The 21,573-nt window shown below is 42.2% G+C and overlaps 1 protein-coding gene across 3 annotated transcripts in view; it reads left to right on the plus strand.

Moving 5' to 3' along the window:
* The first annotated feature begins 208 nt into the window (after positions 1–208).
* RBM43 (RNA binding motif protein 43) overlaps positions 209–21,573 on the plus strand; it is a 576,605-nt gene continuing 555,240 nt past the window's right edge. For 2 of the 3 annotated variants that reach the window (XM_029225076.1, XM_029225077.1), the window contains exons 1-3: positions 1,417–1,576; positions 10,480–10,566; positions 10,942–11,138. In XM_029225076.1, the coding sequence (XP_029080909.1) occupies positions 10,531–10,566; positions 10,942–11,138 (233 nt within the window). In that variant the 5' untranslated portion in view covers positions 1,417–1,576; positions 10,480–10,530. Of the gene's footprint in view, positions 302–1,093; positions 1,577–10,479; positions 10,567–10,941; positions 11,139–21,573 lie in introns of those variants that run through there. The other variant, XM_029225075.1, reaches the window with a different exon arrangement.

Raw genomic sequence — 21,573 nt, forward strand, 5'->3', positions numbered from 1 at the left:
TGCAAGTGTTTTACGTATGTATGTATACATATATATGTATAAATTTTAATGTGTTAAAGTAGAAGGAAAAACTATGTAAATGCTGAATTTAGAGGAAACACAGAAAAAATCTTAGGTATTTTAAAAGAATTGAACATCTTTATTATCATTAATTAAAATAATTACTAGTGTATTTTGCCACAAACACTTCTGGTGGCCCTTTTTCCACTTAGTTGCAGAGAATGTCATCAGAAAAAAGAAACACTATCTAGCAGAGATGGTCAGACCCGCTCAACTCACCGTCTCCCATTTTAGTGAAAAGGTAAGTGTAATGCTGATTATCTGGATCCCATTTCTTCTGCAGAGTATCTCCTCTACATAGGAGGCACAAAGCACCCTCATCCCATGACTTCTAGAAAAGAAAGTGCAAACTCCTGTTAACCTGAGTCAGTGTTAAAGGTCAAACCTGTGTCTTGAAATTTTTTCGTTATTGCCTGGTCATTTTTATGTTTCTCTATGACCCTCTTAATGCTTTTAAAGTGACAGTGAGCTTTTATGCTGTCATGGATGATGTCAGGCATCTACCTAAAGACTTCTTTTGTGGGGGAAAAAACAATTAGGATGAACATTAAAATGGAGCTTTGAAGACACAGTAAAGGTGGAAGTAAGAGGAAAAAGTAAAATTCAAAGCATTGGTTTAAAACTTTATTCTGTAAGAAACCTAGGGTTCTGTGCAGCCATCTGAGGAACTTCTAACTTGGAGGGCTCTCTACGGGGACCCCTATCCAGAGCAGAACCAGAACAGTGTACTCCTCTGGGTTCTGCTTAAGACTTTGTTTCAAAAAAGCATTCTGCCTCTGAAAAAATATTTGACCACCTCTGTTTAGGGTAATCCAGTGAGAAATGTGAATCCCAAATCCAACACTGTGGCCTTGATAGGGTTGTGGCATCCGTCTGATGGGCAGCTATGACGTAAGAAGCCAGCTGTGCTAGGCAGTTGAGGCTTGGTTTAGGGGCTACTGCAGGGGAGACCAAGAAAGTGGCAGAAAAATAATGTGTTTATGTAGTCTGCTCCACTAGGTGGTGCTGTTTTAATTTCTCTGTTTAATTTTAGGTCTTCAGCTCTGTAAATGCTGTCCTTGATCTTTCTGTTTTTCGGAGTCAAATTGGTCTGAGAAGTCTGGTAATGGACCTGAAAAGGGAAATCCCAGCTTTATGCTTCAGTCCTTTGGAAGCCAATGGAAGAATCTCCGTTCAAGGATCATTTCTGGCTATCAAGAAGCTCAAAGAGTCTTTGCTATTAAAAGCAAGTTCTCTTTTAGAAAAAGACAGGAATAGACAGAGCCCCAGAGGGAGTACATGGAAAAGTAGTCACTCTTTAAAGCCACCCAGGTCCTCAACACCTGAGACTATGAGAAGAGGAGAAAGGCTTGTTCTCGACACAGATATTTTCCTTTACCTGAAAAAGACGAGCGGATTTTATGAAAGCACACTGAAAAAATTTCATGCTCTATGTCAAGAGACAGTGGATGGTGAAATTACCACACTTTGTATAAGGAATGCTCAAGGTGGTTCTCAGCCAAACAATGAAAAACAGGTAAAAGAGCTCATTGAGAAATATTCACATGCTCTTCACTTCGAGCTTAGAAAGGAGACATTTATTTTGGAAGGAAAGGAAAATAGAGAGAAAAGAAATATTAAGCTGGCATGTAAGCAACTAAGTTCAAGGTACCTTCAGGTTCTGGTTAATTTTTATCATACGCACATTGACATTATAGGATCTTCTTCTGACACGTACTTGTTTAAAAAAGAGGTCATGAAATTAATAAGGCAGAAAGTTAGGTAATAAAATCCTCAGCAGTAGTAATAAGAATGGCTGCTGCCTTCCCTTACTGAGCAGTGGTGATGTCATGAGTGATCCCAGCTTTACAGACATTATCTCATTTAATTCTTTTTTTTTTTTTTTTGGCTGCACTGCACAGCTTGCAGGATCTTAGTTTCCCAACCAGGGATCAAACCTGGGCCCCCTGCCGTGGAAGTGTGGAGTCCTAACCACTGGATGCCAGGGAATTCCCTATCTCATTTAATTCTTGTGAACATCTTTCATCACAGGCATTTCCATCCTCATGTTATAGGGGAAGAAACTAGGATTTGAATAGGTGAAAACACTTGTCTGAAGTTATGTACCTGCCCATCAGCAGGAGTTAAACCCAAAGATAATATCTAAGGTATAAAACTTCAAAAATTATAAAACTAAATTTAAAGAAACTTCACTTTTTCTGCAACCCCAAATTCTTAGAAAAAAGAGGTAGCCTTCATTCTAACATATAAGAAGTTTGGATGATTATTATGCCATTGGCATTTTCTTAACATTTACAAAATTTGCGTTTACTCCAAATAGAATTAGAATCCTAGCAAAACTCACTTGAGAAGCTACTTATATGGTATTTCTGATGCAGGTAGTCATTACCTGACCAAATCCCATATTAGTATAAGGCTACTGGATATACAGAACATTTTTACTGCTGCTTACTTAGCCTAAGTGCTTACATAAAATGTTGGTTCTCCTGTTGGAATTATGAAGGGAGTATAGTGTCTATTTTATAATTGTATTGTAAAATTAATAGCATTTCAGGAATAAGATCATGGATGATAAGAATAATAGCAAACACTTACTTGCTAGGCATAATTTTAAGTGCATTACATATCTTTACTCATTCAATCCTGACAGCAGCCCTGTGAGGTAGGTGCTATCTTTATCCCCCTTTCACACATGAGGAACCTGGTGCCTAGTGATGTAATGTAACTTGCCCATGGCTCTGATTACCGAACGGTGCTTCTCCCTTTTGTAGTCTCTCACAATTCTACTTAAACAATTGAGAAATGTTTCCTTAAAGATGACAGAAGGATTTGAAAATTCTTTACTGAAGGGTAGCCAGAGCTTGTAAGTCATTTGGTTGTCTGTGACTGACCTGCATTTAACTTAGCATTAAGCCAATTTTAAGTACCGGGGACACTGCAGAGACCCTCCCAGGATAATAAAATGATACATCTTGCTCATCTCAAAGTAAACAAACATGGTTACGATGATTTGAACTGTTTATATCAGTAGATATATGCTAGATAAAGTAGATAAAAGTAGATAAAGCATATCTATATGCTTTCATTTTTCTTAGCTACCTAAATCCCAAATATGTAAATGATTTCTATTTCTTTAAATATGTTATTTCATTTCTGTATGACTAAACTTTTTGCGTGGGAAAATTCTCTTTATATGAAGTGTCCAATAAGGTATCTTTAAAAAGGTGTTTGACTTTCACTTTGCTTCTAGGGGTTTGTCTCAGTCTGGGTCCAGTCGGGAGAGAGAAGGCACACAGTAATTTGAACAGGGAAACTTTAATATAAAGAATTATTAACTATGATGGGATTGGAATAATGAGGGATTGGCTCATAAGAAACAGAGAAAACTCTACCAGATAATAGGAGTAACAGATATAAGGAGTAGTTTAGACAGAGCACCCAGGGAAAACCTCCCCCGCCCACCCTACAGCCCCGAACTTAGATCCAGACTTTGCCATAGGGTTTGTGCCAGGGAATCTTGCTGGAGATCCATCCTCTAGGGCACTGGAGGAATCTGTGTAGAAGGTGTCTCTCCAGCGACCCTCCATTACAACATGCCTGAGGGGATTTCTGGGGGGAGCTGCTGGTGGCCGGGTGCCGCTGGCCGTTTGGTACTATGGGCGCTCAGTGCTGGGGAGGCCTTGGGTTTGGGCGTTGGACACTGGAGCAGCTGCCCCTGCTGCACGAGCCTAATGCTGGAGAAGCTGCGTGTGCTGAAGAAGCTGCGTATGGGGGACCCTTCCTCTGCCGGGGACCTGGATTCTGAGGAGCCTGCTAATTGAACACACTGAAGGAGGAACAAGGCTCTTTCCTCCTGCAGTGCCTCTCCAGCGCCCTCTACTGAGAAAGCTTAATATCTTGCCAGCTACAAAGGAAGGATAAAGGGCCCAAATTTGTTTTTACTGAGTAGGCATATAGGATGAATTTAAAGCTGAGTCAATAAATTGATAACTGGCAGTTATATTTGATACCTACCAAGGCTTTCATTATTACCACAAATTTAATACCAATAGAATAGTCTTTCAGGGACTTCCTTGGTGGAGCAGTGGTTAAGAATCCACCTGCCAATGCCGGGGACACAGGTTCGACCCCTGGTCCGGGAAGATCCTACGTGCTGCGGAGCAACTAAGCCCGTGTGCCACAACTACTGAGCCTGCGCTCTAGAGCCTGCGAACCACAACTACTGAGCCCATGTGCCACAGCTATTGAAGCCCGCGCGCCTAGAGCCTGTGCTCTGCAACAAGAGAAGTCACCGCAATGAGAAGCCCTCACACTGCAACAAAGAGTAGCCCCTGCTCACCGCAACTAGAGAAAGCTCGCACGAAGCAAAGAAGACCCAACGCAGCCAAAAATAAATAAATAAATAAATGAAAAAAAAATCCTATTAAAAAAAATAGTCTTTCAACAAAGAGCTGGATCAGAATACTGAGGCTCATTCCTTGACTGGATAGACACTGAATGCTAATTGGTTTATGGGTATGAATATAACATCTTCTGCTTGAGAAGATTCTGTAATTCAGGTGTTTTACATATTGCTGTCCATTTTAGAGTTCATTTAACAGCACTGTCCTTATAATATGCTAGTCATGTAACCAATTTCTATCGTGAATAAAAACTGACATTTTAATTTTCAAAATGGTAGGAATGATTTTTATTAAAATTTATTTTTGAAGGTTACTGATGCTCAGGAAGATGATGTGAATTCTATCCTGTTCCAGCCTAGATCCTGTTGTGTGTCTGCCATTGGGAGAAAAACGTATCATTTAACTAGATAATAAGTTGGTACTTTTCAAAGAGGTTGCAGATGGTTAAGAAAGCCATTCTCAAGTTAAAAGAGAAGATGTGGGAGTTTCAGCTTATGATGAAAAAGAAGAGTGGGAGAAAGTGTGGGAGAAAGGAGAGGCATTTTGAGTATGAAACTCATTCAGGGATTTTTGTTGAGCTCATCCTCTGGGTTCTGGAGACAACAGTGGGACGTAAGACAGAAATGTTCAGTGACTCCTTAGAAGTTACTGCCTAGTCTGGCAGAGAAGGTAGGCAAGCCATTACAATAGTGCTTGCTATAGAAGTACTTGGGGTAGGGTTGGAGGGTCATTTCTTACCTGGGATATATTAGTCATTTCAATATTATCAGCATGAGCCTCAGAAAAAGACGGTAAGCATGAATTAAAGTTTTATTTACATTATTATTAAGGAGTAAACTAGCAGAACGACAAAACTCGTTCAAAGAGAAAGTAAGAAGTGAAATTAAAAAGTCAATAGGGGGCTTCCTTGGTGGCACAGTGGTTGAGAGTCCGCCTGCCGATGCAGGGGACACGGGTTTGTACCCCGGTCCGGGAAGATCCCACATGCCGCGGAGTGGCTGGGCCCGTGAGCCATGGCCACTGGGCCTGCGCGTCCAGAGCCTGTGTTCCGCAACGGGAGAGGCCACAACAGTGAGAGGCCCGCGTACCGCAAAACAAAAAACAACAACAACAACAACAAAAAGTCAATAGGAAAATGCATGTTAGTAAAAATTGCTAAATTAGAAACAAAACTTGTCGGTGTTATTAAACTGATTTGGAAGGTTATTTTCTCTGCTAGACAGAAAAAATAATCACACTTTATCGTTTTTTTAAGAAGTTAAACTTATAATTTTACAGAGTTGTAAAATGTCATTGCCCTTATCAACTGTGATATTAAGTGAAACGAACTTACATTCCTCAAAAGAGATGATCCACAAGTGGGCTTATTAGAGCTTGTCCAGCAGGGCATTAAAAGGTCACAAAATTATTTTTTGCCTTACTTCTGTGTTTTGAGTAATTTTCTTTAACAAGCGCAAGAAGAAGCTCCCAGAGGCTGAGAGCCTGTGGATGGGTTAGTCCAATGATGGGATGAAAAGGCAGGACAGCTCTTGGTTTGGCAGATGAATGCCAAGTTTAGGGATGGCTGAATTTTGATAGCTTAGTTTTTACAACTTTTAACTGAGGGACAAGATTGCTTGATTCCTCAGTAGAAGACTCACACATATAAAGGTGTAAAGGGAAGGAAACGTCAAATTTGCCTTGTGAATTTCTCCACATAAACCATGTTAGCGACAATGTATGGAGTTTCCCAAAGATAGTAATTTAAGGAATGTAACTATCCTGCCAAGATTTCATTACTCTAGGATCATTTCCTGGTATAAATACTGGCCTAGGAAACTCGTGTGGGCGTTCTTCCATATTCTCCACTCACCCCTTCTCTCCCATCTTTTACCTCTTCCAAACTGAGGGATTCTGAGAAAGTTCCTCACTCCTCTAGCTTCAGTGTTCTCAGCTGTAACCTGAAAATAATACCTATTTTGCAGGGTTGTTGTGAGTTTTAGAAAACATGTTACATAACAGATGTTCAAGAATAGTAGCTATAATCTTAAGAATTGGTAATACCAACACCCCAAGAAAAGCTCCCTCTGCTTGGAATGCCTCATCTCAGAGCTGGCACCAATATGTCATCCATGCTGGAGAACACAGAGTCGTTCTGGGCTCCTTCTTCTTCTTTCCATTTATATGGCCACAACCTTAGACCAGGCCTCTGTAATTTCTTGTCTGGTTTAGTGGGTTAAATAGTATTCCCTCAATATTCGTGTCTTCCTGGAACCTCAGAATGTGACTTTATTTGGAAATAGGGTCTTTGCAGATGTGGTTAGTTAAGAGTGATGCCCTAACCCGATGACTCGTGTCCTTATAAGAAAGGGAGAGGACGCAGAAACTCAGAGAAAACGAGGAGTAAGTTCATGTGATGACAAAGGCAGAGGGTGGAGTGATATAGCTACAAGCCTAGGAAGGCCAAGGATGGCAGGGAGCCACTAGGAACTGAAAGAGGCAAGGAAGAATTCTTCCTTGGAGTCTTCAGATGGAGTGTGATCCTGTCAACACTTTGATCTTAGACTTCCAGCCTCCAGAACTGTGAGAGAATAAACTTCTGTTGTTTTAAGCCACCAACTTTGTGGTAATTTGTGATGGCAGCCCTAGGAAACCAATACACTTGGCTTTACTTCAAAAAATTCCTGCAACCCCCGATCCTTGCAGCTGGCTCTGTGTGTGGGATCCTGTTGTATGCGCTATAACACCTTCTCTGTGACAGCATTTCACAGTACTTTTTGTTTTTTGGTTTCTTGTCTTCCTTTCCCACTACATAGTGGTTTCCATGAGGACAGGAATTTTGTCTTTTTTCTACTGTATTTATCCCCTGTTTATAACAGAGTGCCTGGCACAAAGTAGGCATTCCATAAATATTTATGAAATATAAGAACAATTTTTGTGTTAGCCACAGAATTTAGTACAGGGTTTTATACTGAAATAAGTGTCTTATAAATGTGTGTTCATTGGAATTTTCTGTCTTTTGATACAGTCTTCCCACTAACCAACATCATAAAACTAATGCTAATCTCTTACCATCTCTTCAGGATGTGTCCTCATTTCTTACTTGCATCATTTCCTCCAATGTAGGAAATTCTGGCAAGACCAACTCAAGCAGGTTGGCCAGTTACTGCCCTGGCAGGAAGGCCCTGGGCATGTTCCCTGAATTCCCTCCATTTGCCTAGTTCCTGACTAGGTTTCACCAGTGAGACAAAAGTCTCTTGTGACTTAATTTGATAGTTATGAAGATTAATGGGGTCTGTCCATGCTGGTATCTGGTTGTTGTCAGCTTTAGCAGCTCACTGGAGAATTCTCAATGTCTATAAGCTGTCTACCCATTAATGCTTGAGATAGTAAAGCATTTAATTAGAAGAAAATACTATATAGCATGCGAAAGTAAGTAAGACCATCCTTCAGTTGACAAATTTCTGAGAAAAGCAATAGGAGTAGAATATACCTCCTTTTGATTATCTATGAAATTTAGTGCTAGAGGAAATTAGTCTAACAAATATTTTACTGACTCAGATATTATAAGAGGATTAACTTAAAAAGTAGGGACTTTTGGGCTTCCCTGGTGGTGCAGTGGTTGAGGGTCCGCCTGCTGGTGCGGGGGACATGGGTTCGTGCCCTGGTCCGGGAAGATCCCACATGCCGCGGAGCGGCTGGGCCCGTGAGCCATGGCCGCTGAGCCTGCGTGTCCGGAGCCTGTGCTCCTCAACGGGAGAGGCCACAGCGGTGAGAGGCCTGCGTAGCAGAAAAAAAAAAAAAAAGTAGGGACTTTTAGGGAGTGGGTGGGAAGAGGGATATAGAATATAAAGGTTCTTTTTGTTGTTGGAGAAACTTGTTTAAAATAAATAAGTGATTTCATGAGGGGAATAAAAAGATAATATGTAAAAATGGTAGCGTTTTCGAGGGATGTGTATGAAGATTGGGAGGAACAGCTTGAAGATAGATGTTTATGGGCTAACTGTTTAAGGTTTATCAAAAATGTCAGCCAGAGTAGACAGCTCACACCCCTTCTTTCTCCCTGGCAAGGTTCCTCTTAGACTGAAAACCTCACAGTTTCCTTCCCTCACCAAGCATTTTGGATTCTATCTCCATATCATCCTTTGTATTTGTTTCCTCTTTTCCATTCTCAATGACACTGCTGTAATGAGCTCATACCTAAGCTGTTGCAATATTCTCCTAACAGGCCTTCCTGGCTCTGCCCTTCCCACCCCCATGCCCTCAATCCGCCTTATATGCCACCACCAGATTAATGTGACTAGCGATTAGTGAAATTTGGAAGGCTTCTGCTGTCTGGCTGGTGTTGTCCTACCCTGAAATTTCATTGCAACATTTAATCTTAGGTTCTCCTTATCCCTTTATAGCATGTGTTTTCTGATAGGTATACACTACTCATGCTCATAAAAGATAAGTGTTTTGTCATATATTAACTCATATTCTTTTTTTAATGTCTAATATTCAGAAGTGAATAAGTTTTTCTTTTCTTTTTTTTTAAGCTAGAGCTAGTAAGCATAACTTACTTATAGGTAGTGTTAGGGGAACCACTGACTGAAACCGTCTGTCCTGGTCAGGCACCATAGTAACCACTTGCATGAGTTATCTTACAATAGGAGGTCCTGGTAAGGAACAGGAACTAGCAAGCTACCACCACCCAGAATAATTTGGGAAAGGTCAAAAGGAGAGAGGAGACACCAGTCCATATGTCCTACCAACCTCCCAGAATTCTTCTCGCCGGAATCCATCTTGGCTGTGTGATGCATGCACCACCAGGAAGGACCCTGAGTCAGAGTGATTGGCCAGAGATAAGCCAGAAACTAAGGCAGTTACCATAAAACCTGAGACTGCGAGCCACGTGGCAGAGCATTTCTGGTTTCCCTTATTCTGCTGCTCTCCACCCGGGTGCCCCTTCCCAATAAAGCCCCTTGCTTTGTCAGCTTGTGTGTCTCTTTGGACAATTCATTTCCGAGTGTTAGACAAGAGCCCACTCTCGGGCCCTGGAAGGGGTCCCCCTTCTTGCAACAGTAGCACTATGTCAGAAGAACACTGCCTATGTGGTAGTCAAATGGCATAGAGATTGAGAGCATGGGTTTTGCAGCTTGATGGGTCTAAGATTGAATTTTAGCAACACTACTTACTGACTTGTGACTCTGGGCCTTCAGTTTCCACATCTATAAAATGGGAATAATAACTGACCCAATAAGATTTTGTGACGATACGATGAAGTTCCCAGCCCAGGGCTTGGCTCCCCGCAGCAAATCGAAGCCATTTCTGTCACTCCTGTCAATCAGAGGAGAGAACTTGCAGTGGTTCAGACTAAATACAGTAAGATGACTTAAAAAGTATTCCTTATATTTGCTCTTGTTTCAGGCCTTAATCTATAATAGGAGGAACATGGGAAGGAAGACACTGCTTGATGTTAAAAAACATCTCTTATAAAAGAGAATGCCCTCCAAAGTGGTCTCCCCATAGGTACGGAGGTATAAGTGAAGCAGGCTTCATTGTTTCACAGCATAATCTTGGGAGGGAATATCAGAATGTGTCAGTACTTTTCATGCCCCGGGGGGGGGGAGAGGAAGTGGCTTCTGTTCGCTCAGAAGACAGTAGGTGACTCGACCTCTCACCCATTTAGAGGGCTGAGCTCTGGCTTTATTATGTTAAGGGATGCGACTTTCAGTAGCTTCTAGCCTCCAGGAGCCTGGACCAGCTAATAGATTCCTGTAGTTTTCAAATTTCCCCCTTGATTTTTTTGGCAAGGGTGGGGGTGGAGGTGGGGTGGAGGTGTGGGAGGTGTGGGTGTGGGCAGGGGTGGGGGCACTGGGAGAGGGAGTACTGGAGTGCACACCTGCAGTTAGTTGTATATCATCAACCACTACACCTGGGAAACTGCTTTAAACCCTTTTAACTGATCTATACTGTTTCATCACATTGGGGTATAAGATTAGACTCTTAAAATATTTAAATGAATGACTCCAATCCTTTTTTTTTTTTTCCACAGTGAGAAGGCCTTTCTTCTTTTTCTGGGGTCCTCTCTGTCTCTGATTCTAAAATGCCAGGAGGGTCAGACTTGAAGGAAAGACAACTGGTAAGCCCACCCAGTTTGCCAGAGGAATTTATCCTGGTTAACAAGTTGTCCCAAGTGGTCTGTCATTTCAGTATGTCATCCTAAATAAAGAGGTAAACTGAGGCAAGCTCACATCACCAGAAACTGAATTTTTACAGGAATAACCAAGAGAAATTGCAATTCGGGAAGTGCATTTTATATAGCAAGTACGTTGAGGGTTTAGGGCTGGCTGTTATCTATGGGCAAGTAATCAGAGTCCAAGCAGTGAATTAGTTGGCCTGAAGCTGGGGAGAGATTCTTACGGGATGCTCACTGGTCAGCAGGTAACTCCCCATCTCCTGTCAATCAGGCATTGATGGGAAATCAGTCTCAGTTCATTGGTTCTGTTCTTCCGAGGGCGCATGCGTGAGAGCCGCCATTTCTTCTCCTCCGAGTCCGCTTTCGACTGACGTCGTTTCACAAGTGCGGTCCTTGTCCTCAAGGTGGTCAAGCCCTGTGCCCCTCACTGTACCAGTAGTAGTTTCTGCAGGTGAAGAAAGCATCCTGGCAGGTGTCATACGCGGTCTTCACCAAGGTCTTCACGACGCGCCAAGGTAGGCCGCCTCCTGGGGAGTTGCTTCTTTAGGGACGGAGCTCGCTCCTCTCACACAGAGGCGGTTGTCATTATTCTTGGTGTCTGTATTTACAAATTCATCTACGCTGTAAAATTTATCTGTAAGCCCCATTCCCAGACATGCGCGAAAGCTCACAAAAGTCGCCTGACAGGCATGTACCCAGCTGAGGGGGAACAAGGTGACACGCTAGCTTCCTATTTCAGCTCTGTCACTGTCGGCACGTGTTGTTTACACGGTATTTAGTGCCATGTTTTTCACATGTCTGTGCTTTTTGGGGGGCGATTTTGCCTTTTAAAGTGGCCCCGGTGGAGAGCTGCAGTACTACTGTCTAGTGTGGGTTAAGTTTGAGAAGGCTGCCGTGGGCTTTACCAGAAGAGACGTGTGGTAATAAACTTATTTCAGGCAGGACTTAGAGAGCTGTTGGACATGAGTTCAGTGTTAATGAATCAACAACAGATATTAAATAAGGCACCTTTCAGCAGAAGCACACATAAAACAAGGTTATGGGGCTTCCCTGGTGGCGCAGTGGTTGAGAGTCCGCCTGCCGATGCAGGGGACACGGGTTCGTGCCCCGGTCCGGGAGGATCCCACATGCCGCGGAGCGGCTGGGCCCGTGAGCCATGGCCGCTGAGCCTGCGCGTCCGGAGCCTGTGCTCCACAACGGAAGAGGCCACAGCAGTGAGAGACCCGCGTACCAAAAAAACCCCAAAGAAACAAAAAAAACAAGGTTATGTATTGATGGGTTTACGAAAATGCTGAGACCAGAGGCTTGCAGGAATCTAACTCTGTATTTGCCTAGAAGTGATGGCTCAGTCCCATCATCTGTTTCAGTGTTCACCAAAACTTCATAGGACAAAACTACCCTCGATCATGAGAATCGGCGGTCTGGACAGCTGTTTCTCTAAGATGTGCCCATGGTGCCAGGAGGAGGAGTCAGCAGTGGTCCTTCTGTAAGACCTGTGGAAGGACCAGACTCTCCTAGGTTCCACAGGGGTCAGCCCTGGCCCTCTTGCTGTTCTTCATCGGGGTGGAACCCACACGGGGGCTGTGTCTTCCTTGTCACTGCCACTAGCTGGGGTGGGGCAGTGAGGGTGTGGCCTAGGGCAGGAGGGTAATCCAGAGATGTGACAGTGCAACTCACCTTCGCCTCTGTGGGCAGCCTTCCACCAGCCCCACTCCCGTGTCTCTCCTTTGAACTCAGCTATGGAGAAAATTCCTCTTTCTGGCCTCAGAATGAATTGTAGTGGGAATATCTACTGTCTTTGCTGTCATCCCCCCAACATGTAATTGCAAAAATAAAACAAACAGACACTCATCCATTTCCTAAGATCTGAGCTATCCAGTTGAGCCAAGGTCACCCTGATAGTGATGTAAACACTAAAAACAGTTATCCATTGGTCCTGTTTCTATCATTGCTAGAATAAAACCTGAGGCTTCAGTGGAGAGAGAAATAAATCAACATTGCCTGCAGTCAAGTCAGGTTTGAGCTGGGCTGGAGACTGAATTCATGTTTAATCAAAATTATATTGGATTTTGTTGTTGAACCTTAGCTTTTTGTAAAGAATTTGAAGGTGGCAATGTTTTCCTAAATTTGGCATTCTCTTGACACAGTTGAAAAGATTTCTCACATGTGTAAGAGACCAGTCTTGAATAGCTAAGTTACTACTACCCTGAGAAATTCTATATGAGGGACTTTGGGGGTGTTTGCCTGGTATTCAAGAGATGGGGTATAATTTATACCCTGCCTCCTTTTCACTTTAATTCAGCTTTACTTTCTTCTTTCAGGAATGCATTTTTAAAAATGGCTTGTGGCAGAACAATGACAGTTTTTAAACATAAATAAACAAAAATATCTTTAAAGCTTAGCATTTTGGCAGATGAATGCATGCCTATCCATATACTTACTCATAGGTGTGAAAATTATTCAAGGCAAACAAGTCTTACTTGATTAGGTGTATCTTTTCTTACCCTTTTTAAAATTTTTTCTGAGACATGCATATCTTTTAGTGTTATTCTCCTGTTGTTTTTTTTTCTCCTTTATTTTATTTTATTTTAACATCTTTATTGGAGTATAATTACTCTACAATGGTACGTTAGTTTCTGTTGTATAACAAAGTGAATCAGCTATACATAAACATATATCCCCATATCTCCTCCCTCTTGCGTCTCCCTCACACCCTCCCTATCCCACCCCTCTAGGTGGACCCAAAGCACCAAGCTGATCTCCCTGTGCCATGCAGCTGCTTCCCACTAGCTATCTATTTTACATTTGGTAGTGTATATGTCCATGCCACTCTCTCACTTCATTTGTTTTTTTTTAATATCAATTATAACACTTTGTATAATCAATTATTATTTAAAATATATTAATTTAGCATATGTTGATTATATATAATAGTGTCTGTGCCTCTCCTGGTGCTGCCTGGTGCTATCTCCCAGTTTTAAGGATTGTTATAATCTGTTTTTCTTTCATTGTATCTCTCCTGTTCTATCTTTCATCATCCTATGCAATGACAAAAAGAACTATAAGACGTCGGAATTGCTTTTAGAGAAACCCCTGTGTACCCTCCAAATATAGTAATGTATAGAAAGAAACAATAGCAGTTTGAAATAAAGGTGCTATTAAAACAATAGGGGGATCCCGGAGGAGTGGGAGAGGAGCAGAGGGCCATTGCCCCACCCACTCGAGCCCAGGAAGCCTGCTGAGCTCCCAGGCTGGTCCCCTGCCCTCCAAAGCCGCCTCCAGGCCACGTGGGTCCTTGAGGGCATAGGAAGGAGGCTGAGAGGAAAACAGGAGGAGCGGAGGGCGATTGCCCTGCCCATTCGAGCCCAGGAAGCCTGCTGAGCTCCCAGGCCTGTGTTGAGCTCTCCAAGGCCACTCCCCTCAGCCGAATTGGCCCAGGGTGGGGGGGGGCGCATAGGAGAGAAGCCGGGGAGATTAGGAGAGGCAGGTGGGAGGGGCCCTCCCAGACTGGAGGAGCAAGAGAGGAGATGAGGGTGTTTGCCCTCCCCACTTGAGCCCAGGAAGCCTGCTGGGCTCCTAGGTGAGATCCCCTGCCCTCTGAGACAGGGGTGGGGGGCACGCCTGGGCCCCTCTGTTCCTTGAGCCTAAGCCCCACCCCCAACAGCCCCCAGGCCCTTTTCCAGCCCTGTGAGTCCTGAGCATAGGTGCCGCCCACTGCCCAAACCTCGCCCTTGCTTAGGCCCCACCCTCCACAGCCAAGGCCTTTCCCCCCACCCCCTTTTTTTTTCTTTTTCCTCCTCTTCTCTTTTACTGTTGTGGTACTGATGTACCATCCAGTTGTTGATTCATCTATATTTTTATTTTTACATTCTTTCTAACATATCTGTTAGTTTCCAAGTCTAATTTTATTTTATTATTATTATTTTTTACATCTTTATTGGAGTATAATTGCTTTACAATGGTGTGTTAGTTTCTGCTTTATAACAAAGTGAATCAGTTATACATATACATATGTTCCCATATCTCTTCCCTCTTGCGTCTCCCTCCCTCCCACCCTCCCTATCCCACCCCTCTAGGTGGTCACAAAGCACCAAGCTGATCTCCCTGTGCTATGCGGCTGCTTCCCACTAGCTATCTACCTTACGTTTGGTAGTGTATATATATCCATGCCACTCTCTCGCTTTGTCACAGCTTACCCTTCCTCCTCCCCATATCCTCAAGTCCATTCTCTAGTAGGTCTGTATCTTTATTCCTGTCTTACCCCTAGGTGCTTCATGACTTTTTTTTTTCTTAAATTCCATATATATGTGTTAGCATACGGTATTTGTTTTTCTCTTTCTGACTTACTTCACTCTGTATGACAGACTCCAGGTCTATCCACCTCATTACAAATAGCTCAATTTCGTTTCTTTTTATGGCTGAGTAATATTCCATTGTATATATGTGCCACATCTTCTTTATCCATTCATCCAATGATGGACACTTAGGTTGTTTCCATCTCCGGGCTATTGTAAATGGAGCTGCAATGAACATTTTGGTACATGACTCTTTTTGAATTATGGTTTTCTCAGGGTATATGCCCAGTAGTGGGATTGCTGGGTCATATGGTAGTTCTATTTGTAGTTTTTTAAGGAACCTCCATACTATTCTCCACAGTGGCTGTATCAGCTTACATTCCCACCAACAGTGCAAGAGGGTTCCCTTTTCTCCACACCCTCTCCAGCATTTATTGTTTCTAGATTTTTTGATGATGGCCATTCTGACTGGTGTGAGATGATATCTCATTGTAGTTTTGATTTGCATTTCTCTAATGATTAATGATGTTGAGCATTCTTTCATGTGTTCGTTGGCAGTCTGCATATCTTCTTTGGAGAAATGTCTATTTAGGTCTTCTGCCCATTTTTGGATTGGGTTGTTTGTTTTTTTGATATTGAGCTGCATGAGCTGCTTATAAATTTTGGAGATTAATTCTTTGTCAGTTGCTTCATTTGCAAATATTTTCTCCCATTCTGAGGGTTGTCTTTTGGTCTTGTTTATGGTTTCCTTTGCTGTGCAAAAGCTTTGAAGTTTCATTAGGTCCCATTTGTTTATTTTTATTTCCATTTCTCTAGGAGGTGGGTCAAAAAGGCTCTTGCTGTGATTTATGTCATAGGGTGTTCTGCCTATGTTTTCCTCTAAGAGTTTGATAGTTTCTGGCCTTACATTTAGGTCTTTAAGCCATTTTGAGCTTATATTTGTGTATGGTGTTAGGGAGTGATCTAATCTCATACTTTTACATGTACCTGTCCAGTTTTCCCAGCACCACTTATTGAAGAGGCTGTCCTTTCACCACTGTACATTCCTGCCTCCTTTATCAAAGTTAAGGTGACCATATGTGCGTGGGTTTATCTCTGGGCTTTCTATCCTGTTCCATTGATCTCTATTTCTGTTTTTGTGCCAGTACCATACTGTCTTGATTACTGTAGCTTTGTAGTATAGTCTGAAGTCAGGGAGCCTGATTCCTCCAGCTCTGTTTTTCGTTCTCAAGATTGCTTTGGCTATTCAGGGTCTTTTGTGTTTCCATACAAATTGTGAAATTTTTTGTTCTAGTTCTGTGAAAAATGCCAGTGGTAGTTTGATAGGGATTGCATTGAATCTGTAGATTGCTTTGGGGTAGTAGAGTCATTTTCACAATGTTGATTCTTCCAATCTAAGAACATGGTATATCTCTCCATCTATTTGTATCATCTTTAATTTCTTTCATCAGTGTCTTATAATTTTCTGCATACAGGTCTTTTGTCTCCTTATGTAGATTTATTCCTAGATATTTTATTCTTTTTGTTGCAATGGTAAATGGGAGTGTTTTCTTGATTTCACTTTCATATTTTTCATCATTAGTGTATAGGAATGCCAGAGATTTCTGTGCATTAATTTTGTATCCTGCTACTTTCCCAAATTCATTGATTAGCTCTAGTAGTTTTCTGGTAGCATCTTTAGGAATCTCTATGTATAGTATCATGTCATCTGCAAACAGTGACAGCTTTACTTCTTTTCCGATTTCGATTCCTTTTATTTCCTTTTCTTTTCTGATTGCTGTGGCTAAAACTTCCAAAACTATGTTGAATAAGAGTGGTGAGAGTGGGCAACCTTGTCTTGTTCCTGATCTTAGTGGAAATGCTTTCAGTTTTTCACCATTGAGGATGATGTTGGCTGTGGGTTTGTCATATATGTTGAGGAAAGTTCTCTCTATGCCTACTTTCTGCAGGGTTTTTATCATAAATGGGTGTTGAATTTTGTAGAAAGCTTTCTCTGCATCTATTGAGATGATTATATGGTTTTTCTCCTTCAGTTTGTTAATATGTTGTATCATGTTGATTGATTTGCATATATTGAAGAATCCTTGCATTCCTGGAATAAACCCCACTTGATCATGGTGTATGATCATTTTAATGTGCTGTTGGATTCTATTTGCTAGTATTTTGTTGAGGATTTTTGCATCTATGTTCATCAGTGATATTGGCCTGTAGTTTTCTCTCTTTGTGACATCTTTGTCTGGTTTTGGTATCAGGGTGATGGTGGCCTCGTAGAATGAGTTTGGGTGTGTTCCTCCCTCTGCTATATTTTGTAAGAGTTTTAGAAGGATAGGTGTTAGCTCTTCTCTAAATGTTTGATAGAATTCGCCTGTGAAGCCATCTGGTCCTGGGCTTTTGTTTGTTGGAAGATTTTTAGTCACAGTTTCAATTTCAGTGCTTGTGATTGGTCTGTTTATATTTTCTATTTCTTCCTGATTCAGTCTTGGCAGGTTGTGCCTTTCTAAGAATTTGTCCATTTCTTCCGGGTTGTCCATTTTATTGGCATAGAGTTGCTTGTAGTAATCGCTCATGATCTTTTGTATTTTTGCAGTGTCAGTTGTTACTTCTCCTTTTTCATTTCTAATTCTGTTGATTTGAGTCTTCTCCCTTTTTTCTTGATGAGTCTGGCTAATGGTTTATCAATTTTGTTTATCTTCTCAAAGAACCAGCTTTTAGTTTTATTGATCTTTGCTATCGTTTCCTTCATTTCTTTTTCATTTATTTTTGATCTGATTTTTATGATTTCTTTCCTTCTGCTAACTTTGGTGTTTTTTTGTTCTTATTTCTCTAATTGCTTTAGGTGCAAGGTTAGGTTTTTTATTCGAGATGTTTCCTGTTTCTTAAGGTAGGATTGTATTGCTATAAACTTCCCTCTTAGAACTGCTTTTGCTGCATCCCATAGGTTTTCAGTTGTCGTGTCTCCATTGTCATTTGTTTCAAGGTACTTTTTATTTCCTCTTTGATTTCTTCAGTGATTACTTCATTATTAAGTAGTGTCTTGTCTAGCCTACGTGTGTTTGTATTTTTTTACAGATCTTTTCCTGTAATTGATATCTAGTCGCATAGCGTTGTGGTCGGAAAAGATACTTGATACAATTTCAATTTTCTTAGATTTACCAACGCTTGATTTGTGATCCAAGATATGATCTATCCTGGAGAATGTTCCATGAGCACTTGAGAAAAATGTGTATTCTGTTGTTTTTGGATGGAATGTCCCATAAATATCAATTAAGTCCATCTTCTTTAATATATCATTTAGAGCTTGTGTTTCCTTATTTATTTTCATTTTGGATGATCTCTCCATTGGTGAAGGTGGGGTGTTAAAGTCCCCTACTATGAATGTGTTACTGTTGATTTCCCCTTTTGTGGCTGTTAGTATTTGCCTTATGTATTGAGGTGCTCCTATGTTGGGTGCATAAATATTTACAATTGTTATATCTTTTTCTTGGATCGATCCCTTGATCATTATGTAGTGTCCTTCTTTGTCTCTTCTAATAGTCTTTATTTTATTTTATTTTTTATTTAATTTTTTGTTTTTGTTTTTGTGGTACACGGGCCTCTCACTGTTGTGGCCTCTCCTGTTGTGGAGCACACGCTCCGGACACACAAGCTCAGCGGCCATGGCTCACGGGCCCAGCTGCTCCGTGGCATGTGGGATCTTACCGGACCAGGGCACGAACCCGTGTCCCCTGAATCAACAGGCGGACTCCCAACCACTGCGCCACCAGGGAAGGCTGTAGCCTTTATTTTAAAGTCTATTTTGTCTGATATGAGAATTGCTACTCCAGCTTTCTTTTGGTTTCCATTTGCATGAAATAACTTTTTCCATCCCCTTACTTTCAGTCTGTATGTGTCTCTAGGTTTGAAATGGGTCTCTTGTAGATAGCAAATATATGCGTCTTGTTTTTGTATCCATTCAGCCAATCTGTGTCTTTTGGTGGGAGCATTTAGTCCATTTACATTTAAGGTAATTATCGATATGTATGTTCCTATTCCCATTTTCATAATTGTTTTGGGTTCGTTATTGTAGGTCTTTTCCTTCTCTTGTGTTTCTTGTCTAGAGAAGTTCCTTTAGCAGTTGTTGTAAAGCTGGTTTGGTGGTGCTGAACTCTCTCAGCTTTTGCTTGTCTGTAAAGGTTTTAATTTCTCCATCAAATCTGAATGACATCCTTGCTGGGTAGAGTAATCTTGGTTGCAGGTTTTTCTCCTTCATCACTTTAAATATGTCCTGCCAGTGCCTTCTGGCTTGCAGAGTTTCTGCTGAAAGATCAGCTGTTAACCTTATGGGGATTCCCTTGTGCGTTATTTGTCATTTTTCCCCTGCTGTTTTTAATGTTTTCTTTGTATTTAATTTTTGACAGTTTGATTAATATGTGTCTTGGTGTATTTCTCCTTGGATTTATCCTGTATGGGACTCTCTGTGCTTCCTGGACTTGATTAACTATTTCCTTTCCCATATTAGGGAAGTTTTCAACTATAATCTCTTCAAATATTTTCTCAGTCCCTTTCTTTTTCTCTTCTTCTGGAACCTCTATAATTCGAATGTTGGTGTAGTTAATGTTGTCCCAGAGGTCTCTGAGACTGTCCTCAGTTCTTTTCATTCTTTTTTCTTTATTCTGCTCTGCAGTAGTTATTTCCACTATTTTATCTTCCAGGTCACTTATCCGTTCTTCTGCCTCAGTTATTCTGCTATTGATCCCATCTAGAGTATTTTTAATTTCATTTATTGTGTTGTTCATCGTTGTTTGTTTCATCTTTATTTCTTCTAGGTCCTTGTTAAATGTTTCTTGCATTTTGTCTATTCTATTTCCAAGATTTTGGATCATGTTTACTATCATTATTCTGAATTCTTTTTCAGGTAGACTGCCTATTTCTTCTTCATTTGTTAGGTCTGGTGGGTTTTTATCTTGGTTCTTCATCTGCTGTGTGTTTTTCTCTCTTCTCATTTTGCTTATCTTACTGTGTTTGGGGCCTCCTTTTTGCAGGCTGCAGGTTCGTAGTTCCCGTTGTTTTTGGTGTCTGTCCCCAGTGGCTAAGGTTGGTTCAGTGGGTTGTGTCGGCTTCGTGGTGGAGGGGAACAGTGCCTGTGTTCTGGTGGATGAGGCTGGATCTTGTCTTTCTGGTGGGCAGGTCCACGTCTGTTGGTGTGTTTTGGGGTGTCTGTGGAGTTATTATGATTTGGGGCAGCCTCTCTGCTAATGGGTGGAGTTGTGTTCCTGTCTTGCTAGTTGTTTGGCATAGAGTGTTCAGCATTGTAGCTTGCTGGTCGTTGAGTGAAGCTGGGTGCTGGTTTTGAGATGGAGATCTCTGGGAGATTTTCACCGTTTGATATTATGTGGAGCTGGGAGGTCTCTTGTGGACCAGTGTCCTGAAGTTGGCTCTCCCACCTCAGAGGCACAGCCCTGACGCCTGGCTGGAGCACCAAGAGCTTTTCATCCACATGGCTCAGAATAAAAGGGAGAAAAAGTAGAAAGAAAGAATTAGTAGAAGTAGAAAGAAAGAAAGAAAAAGAAAGAAAGAAAAGAGGGAGGGAGGGAGGAAGGAAGGAGGGAAGGAAGGGAAAAAAAGAAAGGAGATAATGTAAAATAAAATAAAATATAATAAAGTTATTAAAATAAAAAAAAGAAAAAGAAAAAGAAAAAAAAATAAAATGGACGGATAGAACCCTAGGACAAATGGTGGAAGCAAAGCTATACAGACAAAAATCTCACACAGAAGCATACACATATACACTCACAAAAAGTGGAAAAGGGGAAAAAATCATAAATCTTGCTCTCAAAGTCCACCTCCTCAATTTGGGATGACTCGTTGTCTATTCATGTATTCCACAGATGCAGGGTACATCAAGTTGATTGTGGAGCTTTAATCCGCTGCTTTGGAGGCTGCTGGGAGAGATTTCCCTTTCTCTTCTTTGTTCTCACAGCTCCCAGGGGCTCAGCTTTGGATTTGGCCCCACCTCTGCGTGTAGGTCGCCGTAGGGTGTCTGTTCTTTGCTCAGACAGGACGGGGTTAAAGGTGCCCCTGATTAGGGGGCTCTGGCTCACTCAGGCCGGGGGGAGGGAGGGGCAAGGTGCCGGGCTAGCCTGCGGCGGCAGAGGCCAGTGTGACGTTGCACCAGCCTGAGTCGCGCCGTGCGTTCTCCCTGCGGAGTTGTCCCTGGATCCCGGGACCCTGGCAGTGGTGGGCTGCACAGGCTCCCCGGAAAGGGGGTGTTGATAGTGACCTGTGCTTGCACACAGGCTTCTTGGTGGCGGCAGCAGCAGCCTTAACGTCTCATGCCTTTCTCTGTGGTCCACGCTTTTAGCCGCGGCTCGTGTCCGTCTCTGGAGCTCCTTTAAGCAGCGCTCTTAATCCCCTCTCCTTGTGCACCAGGAAAGAAAGAGGGAAAAAAAAGTCTCTTGCCTCTTTGGCAGGTCCAGAGGTTTCCCTGGACTCCCTCCCATCTAACCGTGGCGCACTAACCCCCTGCAGGCTGTGTTCAGCCTCCTACCCCAGTCCTCTCCCAGCGCTCTGACAGAAGTCCGAGCCTCAACTCTCAGGCCTGCCCGCCCCGGCAGGTGAGCAGATAAGCCTCTCGGGCTGGTGAGTGCCGGTCGGCCCTGATCCTTTGTGCGGGAAT

This window comes from Monodon monoceros, unplaced genomic scaffold, assembly GCF_005190385.1.
Source record: "Monodon monoceros isolate NGI ecotype Baffin Bay Population unplaced genomic scaffold, NGI_Narwhal_1 Super_Scaffold_16, whole genome shotgun sequence".
Classification (NCBI taxonomy): domain Eukaryota; kingdom Metazoa; phylum Chordata; class Mammalia; order Artiodactyla; family Monodontidae; genus Monodon; species Monodon monoceros.